The sequence below is a fragment of the Teleopsis dalmanni genome, chromosome 2 (genome assembly GCF_002237135.1).
Source record: "Teleopsis dalmanni isolate 2A chromosome 2, ASM223713v2, whole genome shotgun sequence".
NCBI classification, from domain to species: Eukaryota; Metazoa; Arthropoda; class Insecta; order Diptera; family Diopsidae; genus Teleopsis; species Teleopsis dalmanni.
The window spans coordinates 191,035,582-191,052,408 of NC_051847.1; the positions used below are offsets into that span (position 1 = coordinate 191,035,582).

At 32.0% G+C, this 16,827-nt stretch overlaps 3 protein-coding genes across 3 annotated transcripts; all 3 read left to right on the top strand.

Moving 5' to 3' along the window:
* Positions 1 to 753: 753 nt before the first annotated feature.
* On the top strand, positions 754 to 2,192 carry LOC119678081 (JNK1/MAPK8-associated membrane protein-like). The gene is made up of 5 exons (XM_038089735.1): positions 754 to 1,203; positions 1,262 to 1,474; positions 1,545 to 1,711; positions 1,767 to 1,898; positions 1,966 to 2,192. The coding sequence occupies exons 1-5, from the start codon at positions 965 to 967 to the stop codon at positions 2,118 to 2,120; spliced, it is 906 nt and encodes a 301-aa protein (XP_037945663.1). The 5' UTR covers positions 754 to 964; the 3' UTR covers positions 2,121 to 2,192.
* A 1,958-nt stretch (positions 2,193 to 4,150) lies between these two features.
* On the top strand, positions 4,151 to 12,305 carry LOC119678079 (nuclear pore complex protein Nup98-Nup96-like). The gene is made up of 14 exons (XM_038089732.1): positions 4,151 to 4,578; positions 4,679 to 5,713; positions 5,773 to 7,009; positions 7,071 to 7,225; positions 7,282 to 7,676; positions 7,740 to 7,848; positions 7,913 to 8,083; positions 9,290 to 9,534; positions 9,592 to 9,856; positions 9,917 to 10,671; positions 10,730 to 10,995; positions 11,076 to 11,485; positions 11,561 to 11,688; positions 11,752 to 12,305. The coding sequence occupies exons 1-14, from the start codon at positions 4,302 to 4,304 to the stop codon at positions 12,097 to 12,099; spliced, it is 5,796 nt and encodes a 1,931-aa protein (XP_037945660.1). The 5' UTR covers positions 4,151 to 4,301; the 3' UTR covers positions 12,100 to 12,305.
* A 3,327-nt stretch (positions 12,306 to 15,632) lies between these two features.
* On the top strand, positions 15,633 to 16,512 carry LOC119676428. Its single transcript, XM_038087667.1, has 4 exons — positions 15,633 to 15,702; positions 15,953 to 16,091; positions 16,156 to 16,294; positions 16,351 to 16,512. Exons 2-4 carry the CDS (start codon positions 16,021 to 16,023, stop codon positions 16,510 to 16,512), a joined length of 372 nt encoding a protein of 123 aa, XP_037943595.1. The 5' UTR covers positions 15,633 to 15,702; positions 15,953 to 16,020.
* The last annotated feature ends 315 nt before the right edge of the window (positions 16,513 to 16,827 follow it).

The window sequence follows — 16,827 nt, forward strand, 5'->3', positions numbered from 1 at the left end:
GCGATTTGGTAGTACGGCATACTTGGTTTGCATACATGTAACATCGTCTATATCATGCTTTTGGCATCTTCTCATTTTCTATTTAGCATTCTAAATTCGTGCTGTATTGTCAAAATATTATATACATACTACATAATTTGCAGGCCCACTTACAATAAAAATAAATCCTCGGAACTCATCAAAAGACATCGTGTGAACACTGTAAGGCTTACTGCAATTCTTACTGATCATTGGTGTGTAGGAACTCACGCAGAGAAACTGCGCATTTCCCATAATCCTTATTGCAGAAGTTGTGGAAACCCGCAGGAGAAAGAAACATATTCTCTGTAAATGCCCGGCTTTAGCGTCCAGAAGATATAGGTTCTTAGAAAAATACTTCTTTGATAGTCTATCAGACTGCTCAACGGTGATGATAAAAGACCTATTAAATTACCTAAATTCGGCGGGATGGATTTAGTCTCTACTCTTATACATTAGGGTTCTTGCGAGGAATGTGGTGGCAAAACGACGAAAAATCGCTAATTGCAATCAACCAACCAACATAATTTGCAAATAAATATTTCACAACACAAGCTAATTTGCTATATTCGAACTTGTGAAAAGGGCTATTTACACAGCTTGTATAAATCTTAAAAATAAATAACACAGCTTTGCTGTCATAAACGAATTTGTATTTTTTGCATGATTTATTATAAATATAAAATTTTGTGGTTAAACAGATATTGTAAAAAATTGTGCATTATAAGAGTTTGAAATAGTTTTTTTTGCAACACTTTTTGAAAAACAACATTAGAGATATTCACCATCATTTCTTAAGCCAGTGAGGTGAATAAAAAACGGCTGTTGACAAATAAACTAGCGTAGGGAAATGTTGAACTAAAAATCAAAACAAACAAAATAAAGTTAAAAAAATATATAAGAGAATGTGAAAAAATAATTTGCAAATTGTTTTGCATTCACAAAAATGTACACCTCTTTGGAACGCTGTCCAGGCACATATTGTGGTCGAACTTTACTTGACAACAATGGGACTTGGAGTGAATGTGGTGCATGCCCCCGTGGTTCACGCGTAAACGAATATTTTGCTTGTGCGGAATGTCAAGAGGAATTAAATTTATATTCTTGGTTGTATCTAGGATTTATGACCATGCTACCATTAATGATGCATTGTTTTTTTATTGATTTAGATGCAAAAGACAGAAAGTATGTATGCAAAGTATTTTATGCGTGGAAGTGGATAATTTTATTTTTTGTTATTAAGATTTTCACGAAAACAACTTACGTTAACTACTTGTGCGTTTGCTGAAGTGATAATTTCATCAATACTCTCGATATTAATGATGGAGCCACTATGGGAATTTCGACTGCACGCGTGTCATGTTCGGAAAATTACTGACTGGTATACATTGTTTTATAATCCCAACCCAAATTATCAACAGCGTTTATATTGTACACAGGAAGCAGTATATCCATTGTATGTAAATATTAAAAGAATGTATTATATATTATAGAGCTACCAAAATAACTTTGTCGTTTAATTACAGACAAACAATAGTATTGGTTTTTTACTTTTTATGTCTCATTACAATGTTCATCATTCGTCCTATAATTGCCAGCATCATGGATATACGGGGACGATCGCCAGTCTATTCTGCACTTTATTTTTTACCTTTATTAATATTTATACATGCTCTGGCTGGCGGTCTCATATGTAAGTTTTATAATTTTATTCTGTAAAAATTTAATTAATAAAAATTATTTTTTAGATTTCTCATTTCCATATTTAAGCATAGTTATATCCATGATTGCCAATGCAATTCATTACTCTGTCAAACTGGATCAGTCATTTAAATCTTTAATAAAGAGTTCTTTTGAAGTAAAGAACTTGGTCATTATAGGTTAGTAGATCTAAATAAAGGAAATTTTATTTATTCTGTTTGTGATAATGTAATTATTTCATTGAAGCATCGCACTGGATGTTGTTAGCATATGGCATTGTATCTTTGGGACATCACACAGCTCTTTTGGCACTTATACCTTTTCCGTCAGTATTTTACATTCTAACTGTACGTTGTACTGATCCAGCAGAATTTCGTGAAGTTGAAAATCGTTCAAGTTGAGATTATTGTGAAGTTAAGTTTATATTGTAGTTTATATAATAATTTTATAGGTATATAGCTTTTTTACGTTAATGTTTCGTTTACTATTTATTATGATGTATAAAAATGACTGCATATAGATATAAATTGTATTTTCGTATATTAAAGATATTGTGTTGAAAAATATAATACTAATAATATAAAAAAAATATAATTATTTTATTGTAGATATGATAATATATTTGTACAAAAATATATATACATATTTGGTCGTGAAAGGCATAAGTTCTAGCATTGATTATTGAGCAATACTGTTGTAGTCAATGTGACGAATGCCTCATTGCCGTGACTCAAGTTTCTCTCGCTCTTATACTCAAATTTTTAATTTTTATTAACAACAATTAATGAAAATATAAGCAACTATTTCATATTTGACGTGACCGTGACTAACTGTATGGGCCATGTTATGTACAGTGTCACGGACTTGTCATGAACAAAATAATTGTTTTCAATGCATATTATAAATTGAAAGTGAGAGAAAAAACAATACGTCGGTTCATATTTGGTCATGAGAACCGATGCTATATGTATGTGCCTCGTCACTTAGGCAAAGCAATGTTGTTAAGAAATAAATATCAACGTTTGTGTCTTTTAGTAGTAAATTATTTCAATTTTTGTGACATGTAACGTAGAGTGTCATGTGGCCATGTAATGTAGAGTGTCATTGGCATGTCATGAGTAAACTTATTGTCAAGTTAAAAAACTGAGATCGAGAGAAAAAATAATTTGTTGGTTCAAATTTGTTCAAAAGAGACGAGAATATCTGTGCCAAGAGTAGTAGTAAAAATACGAAATTGGCAATACTGATGTAACACTCTATAAAGCATGCATCTACATAACATGGCCCTATGGGATTCATATGGAATACAGTTATATGAGAAATGGTTACGGCAATTTTACGCTCGTTTTGGTCATCAGCACAAATTTATATCACAATTATTAGTTTTGTAGTTTTTCTGCAATTTTTAGTTTTTCTTCATGTCTAAATTTTAAGGGTACTATTGCTTTGGTGGATAGAACTCTAACGTTTATTATTTTCTCTCTCTCAAATTTTTAAATTAATTTATTAAAAATAATTAAAAGCAACAATAATTTCACATTTGACTGTCTGTATAACATGATCAAAAAGCCTAACTATATCCAACATTTAGCCTTAAGCATGATACAGATGATGCTACTATGATATAGACGTTGTATGCACACCAAGTATGAAGACCAAGTAAGCGGTTTGCTATGCACTTTGAAACTAGATGTAATTTTACCGCATACATGTCTGCAGATAGAAATTTGGTATGCATACTTGAATATACACAGTATGATTTGATAGCACGACGTACTTCGTTTGTATAAAAAATGTAACATCATCTATATCATGGTTTAGAGAATTTTATCATAGACCATATAAATATTTAAAATATGTTTTATATTAAAATAAACATTTGCAGTGTTGCCAACTTGTGCATAAACAGTTTGCTGACATTATCTTGATCAACAACTATAGTATCATAAAAATGTTAAAATGATCCTTTTTTCAAAATAATTCTATTAATTTCATTGTACAAAATTGTACAAATTGTACAAAAGTTGCGCACAGTGGTGGCTAAACTATCAGATACATATGCATATCATGAGTCATTATCTAAGATATAAACATCAACACGCGAATTGTCACACATTGTGCAATAGCTTTATATGTTGTGTATTAACTGAAATTTAAATAATTTTACTTAGTAATATTTAAAAAAAATAAATAATATATAATAAAATTTTTTTCACAAAAATAATAAAAAGTTTTCTAATTTACCAACACTGATAATATTGACATTTTCCATCAGAGACAAGAGTTAATAAAAGTCAGCGCCATTTTCATGTTGTGTGGATTTGTTACTCATGGAGCAGTTTTTCTTTATTTTACATTAGATTTTTAATATAATAAATATAATATATATTTATAGTGTATATCAATTTTTAAATGCAAATCAACTATATTAACTTCTATATAAATTTATTTTTTTCGCGATATTTGTGAAAATTGTGTATACTAAACACGCCTTCTGTCTTTAACTCTGCAATAAATAATATATACAAATATCTAAATTATTTTATATAAACTTTTAATTTTAATAATCGAAATATATAAATATGTTTGGTGGTACAAAGCCTACGTTTGGATCTACCACCACAAACACTGGATTTGGCACATTTAGCAGTACGCCAACAACTGCGCCATTCGGTCAGTCTGCATTTGGAAAACCGGCGACATCAGCTTTTGGCACGACATCAACTTTTGGAGCTCAACAGCCCACCACGTCGTTATTTGGTACTAATGCAGCACAACAACAGACGACTGGTTTGTTTGGTGCGTCGAATACATCTTCAGCTTTTGGCGCAACAACAACAACGCAGCCAACTTTCGGTGGTAAGTACATCTTCTTATATGATATCTTATACATATCATATCTGTTTATATTATATCTTAAAGTGAATTTATTAAATATTATAAAAATATTCATTGATAGGATTTAGTCAACCGCAGCAAAATACTTCAATATTTGGAACTACACAACCCGCTGCTAACACAAGTTCACTTTTTGGACAGTCTTCAACTTCAGCATTTGGTTCTACAGTTAAACCAAGCGGTTTAGGTGGGTTTGGTCAAACAGCGCAACCTACCTCTTTATTTGGGCAAACTGCACCAAGCACTTCTAGTTTTGGTAGTTTTGGTCAAACAGCTCCAGCAAATACAAGTGTATTTGGCAGTACAACAACGAGTGCTTTTGGACAAACTACTGCAGCGGCCGGTGGTGTGAATTCCGGCAGTTCCATCGCAAAATATCAACCAACAATAGGCACTGATACCCTTATGAAAGGTGGCCAACCAAATAATGTTAATACTAAACAACATTGTATAACTGCTATGAAAGAGTATGAAAATAAATCACTTGAAGAATTACGTATGGAAGATTATCTTGCCAATCGAAAAGGACCACAGAGCGGTACTGCACCCGCCGGTGGATTTTTTGGTACAAATACGCAAGGTACACCAAGTACTGGACTTTTCGGTTCAACTACACAACCAACAACTGGTCTTTTCGGCCAACCTGCTGCCGGCGGTGAAAATAAAAATTTATTTGGTACAAGTGCTTTTGGTCAGTCTACAACCTCTGCATTTGGGCAAACACAACCACAGAGCAGCTTTTTGGCTAAACCATTTGGTGCAACCGCGGGTTTTGGTACTACAACAACAGATGCCGCAGCCAATCCCTTTGGTCAAAAGCCTGCTTTTGGAGCTAGTACGACGGGTGGTTTATTTGGACAAACACCTGCAGCTAGTACAGCACCTGCTTTCGGACAGACAACTACTGGATTTGGTGGATTTGGCAGCACTGCTGGTACACAACAAACTTCCTTATTTGGCGCACCAGCTGCAGATGCAAATAAGCCAGCTTTTGGCTTAGGCGCAACATCAACTGCGAACACAGGGTTTGGCGGATTTGGAACACCTGCAACAAGTACAGCTGGAGGAGGACTATTTGGTGCTAAGCCAACTACAGGTACGTATTTGAAAAAAAATATTTAACATAGTGGTTGTTTCACTTTATAAGTTTTTAAGGATTTGGAGCTACAACAGGATTCGGAGCCACATCTACAGCCAATACCGGCTTCAACAATTTTTCAATGAATAATACTGGTGGCGGTTTATTTAATTCAAACCTCAATAAACCGGCCACATCCGCATTCGGCGGCTTCAATACCCAAACATCTGCGGCACCATTGAATTTTAATACAGGCTCTACGGGTACTTCACTTTTTGGCAATACTGCTGCTAAACCATTATTTGGCAATACACTTGGAAATACGAGCACGGGAGGAGGAGGTCTTTTTGGTGGAACAACAGCATTCGGTGTTAATAATTCTGTAGGCTTAGGTGGAAGCACACTTGGTGCGAACAATTCTACATTAGGAATTTTAGGCGGAGCTGCACCTCAACAAGCTGTACCTATACATCAACAAATTTTATTGAAGGTTACTTCTCCTTATGGTGATAATCCAATATTTAAGGACCTGAAAAGAACAGACGAGACAGATGCATCGCGACCAACAAATCCTATAGCGCAACAAACGTTACTGGAATCGAAAAATTCAGATTTCAAAATATCATCGAAAGCAAGTCAATTTAGTATAAAAGTTAAACCAGTTGGAAGCGCATTAACGAAAAAGTCACTTTTTGAGGGATTGGAAGAGTATGATTCAAGTGTTGAAAGTTTTAGCTTAAAACCCAATGCTAGACGTTTGATAATTAATCCAAAGCCGAATACTTCAACACCAGAAGCTGCAATAAATAATGAAAGGAAAACTATAGAGAGTCCTTTGCGCCAAATTAATAATTTAACTACTGGTTCAAATGGTAATGAACGTAATGATTCATATTATGCTGATAATGCAGTAACAACACCGACGTCAATTGCGGTTGCTACTAGCACTGCTGTAACAAATGACAACGATGCAAATCGACGCGAATCGTGGCTGCATCCAAATAATTTGAATAAAGTGCGACAGCAAAATAAGGATGCAGAAAATAACGCAAATCACAACAACACACTTATAGAGTTAATGCCACGTAAACCTATAGAAACGTACCGTCCTGCAAGCAGATTATCAATGTCTACAGTGCCTGAAAATCCTTTTGAAGAAACAAGTGGAACTGTTCGTAGAGACACATTATCATTTACAGATAACAATGAAAGTTTATTTTCGAATCGGTCTTTTGGTCATGATGAACGCTCAATAATAGACAATCAAGAAGACTACGAAGAGCATCCTACCGGTATTACTCTAAGCAGAGTTGGGTAAGCATAAAATTTGTTTTAGAGAATAAAATATTAACTTAATGCTATTTGATATTTGTAGATATTACACTATACCACCATTGGAAGAATTGAAGTCATATATATCGGAAGATGGCAGTTGCATTGTACCAAACTTTACAGTTGGTCGGGAAGGTTATGGTAATGTATATTTTGCAAAAGAAATGGATGTGTCTAATTTAAATTTGGATGAAATTGGTAAGCTGTGTAAACAGTTTTTTAAAGCTTATATTCATAATATGTTTTATTTGTAGTACACTTCCGTAACAAGGAAATAATAATATACCCTGACGATGATAATAAACCACAAGTTGGTTACGGTTTAAATCGTGAAGCTCAGGTTACTTTAGATAAAGTTTGGCCACATGATAAAACAAAGCACGAACCCATTAAAGATCCAGAACGTTTATTAGAAATGGATTGGGAGGCAAAATTAAGAAAAGTTTGCGATAAGAACGATACACGCTTTATTGAGTATCGACCAGAAACTGGTAGTTGGGTATTCCGTGTTAAACATTTTTCAAAATATGGTTTAAATGACAGCGATGAAGAAGATGATCCAGTACCGACTGATCCGAAAAAAGCAAAATTAGTGCCAGGTGCAAATCAACAACCTTTAGATAAAACTAAAACAGTGGCAACAAAAAAAGTAAATTTAATTAAAATTTTAATCGCGTAAATTGTTATTTTAACATTGTTTTTATATAAAAAGGTAAATGGTGATGCTACTGGTATTGTCGATCCCAAAAATAATGCATCAGGAGCAACTGCTTATTTTCCTATGGATGAATCCGCAGAATTTATGTTCATGGATAAGACACGTAATTCTCTATTAATGATATAAATAAATATGCAATTATATTTTTTGATTTTCTTTAATTTTAGAATTTCTTCAAAACAATTCCAATGATTATAGTATGTCAATGCAGGATAAAAATGCGAACAAATTCACATATATGAGTCCCACTGCTGCTTTAGCTAAAGAAGCAGGCACCGATGCACATAAAGTACAATTAATGAAAGCATATTTATTCGATGATGACGATGATAAGTCAAGTAAGTATACAAATATTTTTTTATTCAAGTTGTAGAATGTTAATCTTTAAAATTGTTTTAAAACAAAAATAAGCTACTTCAAAGATTAACCTTCAATTCGTTGACCTTGTGTTTCCAAATAAAGTTGTAGTTTACTGTAAGCTCGTTCTAATTTAAAATATGGCAAGTGCTTTGGTTAGTTTAACTAAATAAATAATAAGTGAAAAAAAATCTGAAACTTGAAAATTTCTGCAGCCTTGGAAAATTTGACAGGCACGAGTTTTAAGCCTGGCAGTGCCAGTCCAAACAAATTATATACGAGTTATAAACTAATTAAGAAATTCGAATATTTCCTAAGACCACTGTTGATGAGTACTTGGCAACACTCGAAAAAGCGTTGTATGGTCAGCCAAATCTCAATAAATTAAATTAAATTTTTGTCCTTGTCTTTTCTTTGCTACGCGAATTCGTGTAATTATTTATATTTTTTGAAACTTTGAGCTTTTAATGTTCGACTATGCTTGTACTCTCGTTATATGAATATAATGTGAAACAAATTTTCAAATTATTGTCTTTAGTAATTATTATTGTTTTTATTTTTATTAAAGTCCAACAATTACAGCGAGATGAATTGATCTAGTGCGTATAGCCTTGTTTCCTAGTATATAAAATTTTTATAAATTTAAACACAATTCCACTCCCCACACTTTAACCTCCATTTTCACTAAAATAGGCACTTAAATGTTACATTTTTATACAGAATTCTATACAGAATTAACTGCTTTGACTTAAATAAAGAACTACATAAATACATTACACTGTTAACTGTTTATGTAGGAACTATAAGAAGATCCAATTACCGAAAGTCAATATCCTTACGTTTTAGTCCAACCGTAGGAATTTAATAAATAACAATGATGTTTTGATAAAGCATAAGTTCTATTGATAAATGTCAAAACTCCTACACCTGGACCCAGGTTATTTTCAATATTTTTTTTCCTAACTTGCTTCTCTCTGACTTTTAATTGACACCTCACTTCTCTTCAACAAAAATAATTGAACAAAAATGAGACAATTTAATAGACGAATTCAGTAGACGAAGTTTACCAATGTAAAAAATAGCGCTGTTGTGCAACAGATTATACTGCGTGTATTATTATAATTACCACACACAAGTTACGTTTCAAAACAAAAACTAATATGTTGTTAAAATTCTTTTAATTACAGTTTCATCCGATATTGAGAATCAATACACATTTGATCAAAACAGCAATAAAGGGTCTGGGGCTTTGCGAAACTATGATATGCGTTCCAATGTTTTGCGTTCGCTACATAAAGAATCAACTGTAAATCTCTCTGATAATTTTTCCGAAGCTTCAAGTCAAATGGATTTTGGTATGCACGGTACTCCACTTCCACCAGAATCGTCTGCAGCTTCAATATTAAGCATACAACGTGAATTACACACAAAAGTAAGCGAATATATTTAATATTTTTGCTATTTATATTAAATATGAATTATAATACAGACACCAGTTGCTGAAAGTGAAGATAACGCTCTTGTACCAGTAACAACACAGAAATTCCCAATATTTGATATAAAACCAAAAGTAGCTCAGATCAAAAGTTTTGCATTCGAATCACCACTTAACAAATCAATCGCTGGACACTTAAAAGGAAAATGGGCATCTGATTTAGGCCTATTTAACGCTAGACGTTTTAAATTAGGTTTTGGACCACAAAATACATTAGTTGTTCCAAATACAAAAAATAATATTATAAGAGATATAAAAGGTAATTTTCATTAAATTTAATTTTGTCCGTTTTTTTTACAAAATTTTTTTCTTATTTCAGAAGATAATTTATTAAGCATAACACCGTTCCTTTTTAAACAACGAGCGCTTAATGATTACTCACCGACAATTCTACAGCACATAAAGATTACAGCTACTGAATGTTATGACAATTTCAAAGATACTGTTGTAGAGCACTTGCAAATCCAATTACGTAGTTCACTACAGAAGGATGTCGAAGGCAGTGATTGTCCATGGATTAAGTCTGATAATGGTACAGATTTAATTGTCAAACATCTAGATGAAGCTATTAAACAAATCAATAATGGTAGTTTCGAAGAGTATGCTGTGACGGTTTGGTCTCTTTGTTTGGCATTGTGGGGTGATCATGAAGAACTAGAGGGTCAAGATGCAGATTCACATTTTACTGTTATGTGCCGTCGATCTTTGTTGTCGAAGTGGTTGGAAAATTTATTAACCGACAGTGATTTGTTAACAAAAAATATTACAACAAATACATATTTAGATCATATGCTAGCATTAATAAGCTGTCATAAAGTAACAGAAGCGTGCGAATTAGCTTTTCTGTATGACGAACCCAATTTATCGCTTTTATTAGCGCAATTATCTTCTGGGCCTGCTGTACGTCAATTAATGGAAGATCAACTTGCTGCGTGGCACAAAAATGATGCTGATAAATTTATTGCATTAGAACGACTCAAAATGTATATGCTAGTTGCTGGTATATCAATTATGGATTCTGCACATGGACCAATAAATATATTAGAGAATATTAGTTGGCTTAAAGCATTAGCTGTAAATAAATTAATTTTAATCATTTAACAGTTTATTAAATAATTCTTTTTTTTTTTAGATTCAATTGTGGTATATATCACAACCAACTGCGTCTGTAACAGATGCTTTGGCAGCATACGATAAAAGTTATCAAAATGAGGAGTACTTTTCATTAGCGCCTACAGCACATTATTTATCTTCTAATAATGAAGAGAAGAGCATAGCGTCAAGAATTTATGACTTGCGTTATCATCTACTGAAACTTAACTCAAAACGTAGTTACCCGCTGGAGAGTTTATTAAATCCAGCAACACATACTACGGATCCAATGGACTATCGCTTGAGGTTAGTTTATTTTTAGCATATATAATACTTTTTAAATAAAAAACTTCAACAAAAATATAATTTTGGGTTGTTACTTCCAGTTGGCTATTATTACAAACGCTTGAAGCGTTAGGCTACCAACATTGTTCTGAATCTTGTGTAAATCAGTTACACATAAGCTTCGCTGCACAATTAGAAAATAACGACCTTTGGGAATGGGCAATATTTGTGTTGTTGCATATAAAGAACCGTAACAATCGTGAAATAGCCGTACAAAATATACTTTATCGCTATGTTAGTGTATCTTATGAGGTGTCCCTAAATGAGAAAGAGAAATTTGTGATTAATAACTTAGGTGTGCCAGAGAAATGGATTGATTATGCTAAGGCCGTTAAAGCGGGCGCTTTGCGTAAATATCATTTGCAAGCCAAATACTTATTAAAAGCAAAACAATGGAATTTAGCGCATGAAATAATTTATCAACATATAGCACCAGATGCGGTAATAAATGGTAAGTAAACATACTTGCAAACCTCAAAAATTTTAACAATAATATTTTAATTTTATTTTTTATTTCAAATTCTAGATGAACTTGACTATTTGCATGAATTGTTAAGTCAGTTTGAAACCGAAAATGTTAATAACTCAGTGAAAGTACCAAGTTGGAGTAATCAGGGACAAATTTTCTTGGATTTCATTGACATAAATGAAAAAGTAAAATTTTCAATTTGTTTGAAAAATATTTTGGCATTCATGTATTTTTACATTTTTTTCCAGTTTAAAAATCTTAAAAGCCTTAGGAGTGAAGCGGATATTGAAGCTCGCTGGGAAAATCTAAAGCATCCATTAGCAGAATTATGTTCACGTATTAATCTTCTGCCATGCCCCACAGCTAAACATCGTTTATGCCAAAGTGAAATTGCACAAAATTTAGCATGTTTAGTACGTGGCGTTTTGTTGGTTTGTAGTGGACTTAATCCATGCCAAATTATTAAATTTGCATTGGAACGTTTGCCTTTACCGCAAGAATTCGCACAACAAGAGTTACGCGCATTGCTGGACGCTATAGTTGCCGATATGGGTAAAATAAATACATTCGATCGTGACGCAGTTATCATTAAATGATACAATTACAAATAAATAAAAAACAAATTTTTTTTAAGCTTGGAAGTATGTATCATATATATGTGTATTAAATATTGTAATTAACTTCATTTGTTACATCATTAGGTTATTTTATTTAGTTTAAATTAAGAATCAAAGTTTAATTTTTTATACACATTAATAACAGTTTGTATCTTAAATTTAGTTCATTTGCAAAGCATATTTGTTTTAATTTTTAAATAAGCTATTATTGTTTTCTTTATTATGGTATATCATTTTTAATATTTCAAAATAAAGTTACAAAAAGTTAAATTTAATTTTTTTTTTTATTAAGTATGTATGTTATGATTATGTTCGTGAAAAATAAACTATTTCTATATAATTGAAAATGTAAACTACTAGCTTATTAAAATCTATTGTGCAAACTTGTCTTCACCAGCTTTACTGCTGAGTGTTCATCATCCGTCTTATATAATTCGCATCGATCGAGCATTTTTTTTGTTGAGTTTTGCATGCACAACTTTGCAATATCCTCAATAACGCAGTTTATTCATTTCAGCTTGGAACATCCAAGTCTTTTCAATACGGAGTGACGTAACTTGTTTCTTTTAAGGCCTGCTGTCTTGCATTATTAGGACATGTCCTACATAACGAAGTCTTTGTGTTTTAATGAATTTTATTGTGTCTTCAGAACCTTTAAATTACCAACTTAGGATTTAAGTAATTATTCTAATATTTGGTGTTGTATGAAATATATCCATGTATATGTGGATCTTTTGTGGAACCAAGGGATAAGAATATAAATCCTTAATTTATTTTTTGAATATGATTTCCGGCACGCGACTACGCGTTACATGGTCTATTCGATCAGTCCAATTTTTGACTATTTTTTGCAATAATGTGGCCGTATGGCGTCAATGGTGGCATGAATATTGGCTTCCAATGCTTCAAGAGTTGCTGGTTTATCGACATAAACCAATGATTTAACATAACCCAATAAAAAGTAATCAAGAGGGGCCAGTTAACAGGACCACTTTTGGAAATAATGTTGTTACCAAATTGATTTCGCAATAAATCGATTGTTAAACGCTCTGTATGGCAAGTTGTACCGTCTTGTTGGAACCAAATATCGTCGATATTAAATTGATAATTTTTGGAAACAAAAGCTCGATAGCGCTCGCCATTTATCGCAATTGCAGCTTCTTCCTCATTTCGAACGAAATAAGGACCGATGATGCCGCCAGCAAACAGCACCAAACAGTCAATTTTAATGGATGTAATGGAGATTTGTTAACCGCTTGAGGATTAACGTCGTACCCTATATGACAATTTTGATTATTGACATAGCCATTTAACCAGAAATGAGCTTCACCACTGAACACAATGCTTATCTTCGGTCAGTTTCAAATGAGCCCGATCAGCAAAAATGCGACGTAAACGATGATCGTTTGGATTTAATTCTTGCACGAGTTGTATTTTATAGGTAAGTAAGCCAAGATCATAGCGTAAAATTTTCCACGTAGTCAACACTTCGTGCTACAGTAGCAATATTCTCTTTGGTACGCACATTTCTTTGTCTTGATGATGGTTTTGAATCGAGAAGAGTAAAATTAATGCGAAAACGATCAATAATTCCACGAATTGCTTGTTCACTGGGCCAATTATGTGGACCGTAATATGGACGAAGTGCTCTATGAACTTCGCGAATGGATTTATATTTTTCAATGTAAATTTCCACAATTTGGAACCGTTGTTCTGGCGTTAAACGATTCATGATCAATTGCCAAATATTATTGAACAGAAATGTTAACACAGTTTGAGATTCTCAGCTTCCAAATCATTGTTATTGATATCGATAGTTCTCATGCAGCGAAAAAAACACCCTATATAAAGAAAGTATTTTTTTAATATTAAAAGTACTTATATATACTATTTATACTTATGTTTACTCACTTAAGTCTGTTATGTTATTAAATGTAACCTGTTACACGTTACAGATTACAGGTTTATTTCTTCAATGTTTAATATATCGTGTTTAAGTTTAATAAATCTTTACAATCTTTTTTTTTTGTGTTATTCAGTTTTTATTCAGTTTCAGTTTAAACATTGTTTTATGTGCTTTTTATACGTGCTATAGTTTTGGTAATTTCAACTTAATAATTATAATGATGATATTATAATAATACAGTCAAACTTCCATAACTCAAACTTCTATAACTCGAATTTTTTATAACTGGAACCAACAACAGTGCACGAAGGTCGCTGGCCAGTCGCTGGCAGCGTGGTTTAAAGTAAATAAAATAAGCTCTAATGCTATTCTTAACAATTATATTGAGCTTGACAATGAAATTTGTACATCAAGCTTTTCTTCAGATGACGCTATTATTGAGCACTATAGCTCTAAATTACTGGATCCAATTCTAAGCGCAACGGAAAGTGATGATAAGGGTTGGGTGGATGTAATTGTTTATCAGCCTTCCAAGAATGAAGTAGTAGGTTCATTCAATATTCTGAATTTATATTTGCAAACGAAGGATACTACAACTGATGATCACTATAAGGCTTGGAATAAATTGGAATCTCTTTTTACTGAAAAGAAGAAAAAAATTAAAATCCCAAACCCTAATTTCTTATCATTTTACTTCACTATAACTTCTTAGCTTTATTTGATTGCAAATAAATAAATACCTTAAAAAGTAATTTTAGTTTCTTTCAAAAATAAAAAATAAATAAAAAAATTCTCTAACTCGAAGTCTCCATAAGTCGAACCTTTTCTTTGCAAAATTGAACTTTCAGTTATGGAAGTGTGAATGTATATAATAATAATGATATTTTAAAGCGATTCCATTGGTTACGTTCTTCATTTCTAGGAATTTTTCATTACCGTTTAATCTATTAAAATAAAATAAATTTATATCTGAATTAATGCTTTATTTTATTTGGCATTAATATTTAAATTTAAATTTAAACTTTATTTATTTTTATATATTTATTTATATATTTATTTCTATTTGAGCCAGTGCACTTAAGCACTTTTACTCTTTCTTAACTCGAGGTATTTTTAAAACCCCTCTTTACGCCTTGACTGGATTATTGTTTATCACTTCAACAGACTAAGCAATAATTGACCTCAGATCTGTATACCTCCCCGAGGAGCCTGTAACCATTCTGAGATTTGATAACGTAGTGTTGGAAAGTCTGTCAGTTTTCGCAAATAATTTCAGGGCTCTATCCTTTATGTATTTTTTGATGGGATCCATCTTGATGTCCCTGAGGATGTCATTCGTCCTAATGTACCATGGAACAATTATTATTATTTTTACAATTATTATTATTTTTACAATTATATATTGTTTAGGCTTTTGTTGTCTCTTAAACTCAATATTATAAATTCCAAGTTCTATTTGATTATTTAAATAATTTATTTAAAATAACGAATGCAAAATGTTTGAACTTCAACAGTGGAGGCATGTGCTTGATCAAAACTACAGCGTAGCTTAAAAGTCAGCTTTGTTATCGATTGCATATATCGATAACAATGTTGTGACATTTGGCTGTGTAGTGTTTTTGTGGTTTAGTTTTTTTCTCCATTTCTTTCGTTGGTCACAACAAATTATAAAAATTGTAAGAACTTTTTTGTATATAATAAATAATATAAAATATTTTTTACAATTTATTTATTCCTTTGTTGAAAATAACGTTAAAGAATATAAATATAATAATAGTTTACTCTCAGTTATTGCAGTTATTATAACACAGGTTGGGCGCGTACAACGCAACGACAACGCCCATACAAATTAATTGAATCATAAACAACATTATTAAAACTAAAATATTTCGAATTAATTTATATAAAAAGTATAATTTTATTTAGAAATAAATTTATCACTGCACACAATTTTTAAATCTAACGATATTCAAGTGAAATTGTAAGGCTTCAATATGAATTACGGTCGTAAAACTCCATCAACTTATCGTTCCAATCCATCTGTGTATTCACACACCACTGGGAGGTATTTTTATTATGAATTATGTTTTGTTTTTCGGCAAATAAAAAATGTTATAATTTTATTATAGATCATCAACAAATCTACATTCCATAAAGTCCCGTTCAACACGTTCCGTGCGTATACCTTGGTATCAACGACCCATATTGCAGAATAATCAGTATATTGACATACAAAAGAGTTCCATGCTTATTGGGCTCTTTGCCATAGTAAGTGTAATGTGCAATATATTTTTAAAAACATAATCGGTCAATTTTTGTTTTAGTTTTTAGCTTTATTTACCATTGGCACCTCAATATTTGATATTTATTCTTTGGCTATGGCTGCGCCAGGCTCAACGCATTATGGCTACTATATAATATCGTATGAATTCGTTTATGTTGGCAATAAACATGGTGAGTATAATGTTTTAAACAAATTTTTCTAATCACAATATTTGAAAAGTTAAGTTACATTACTGCGGTAATTCTAGGCATCCACTAAAGGCTCTTAGCTTGTAGTATAAAACTTAGAGGTCTTAAAATCATTTTTAGTAAATTCTTGTGGAGTGTAAGTCTTTAATATTTCTAATCTATGTTGCATTTGTGCTGGTCAGTGCAAATGTAAATTTTAGGCACGATTTTCATCTTTTACACAACATAGACAAAATTAATTAAAAGAAATATTCAAGTTTCTAGCGTAGGACATATTTTTACAAGTCAACTGAATTACACAGCCAGACTTTTTCTTATTCATTCATTAT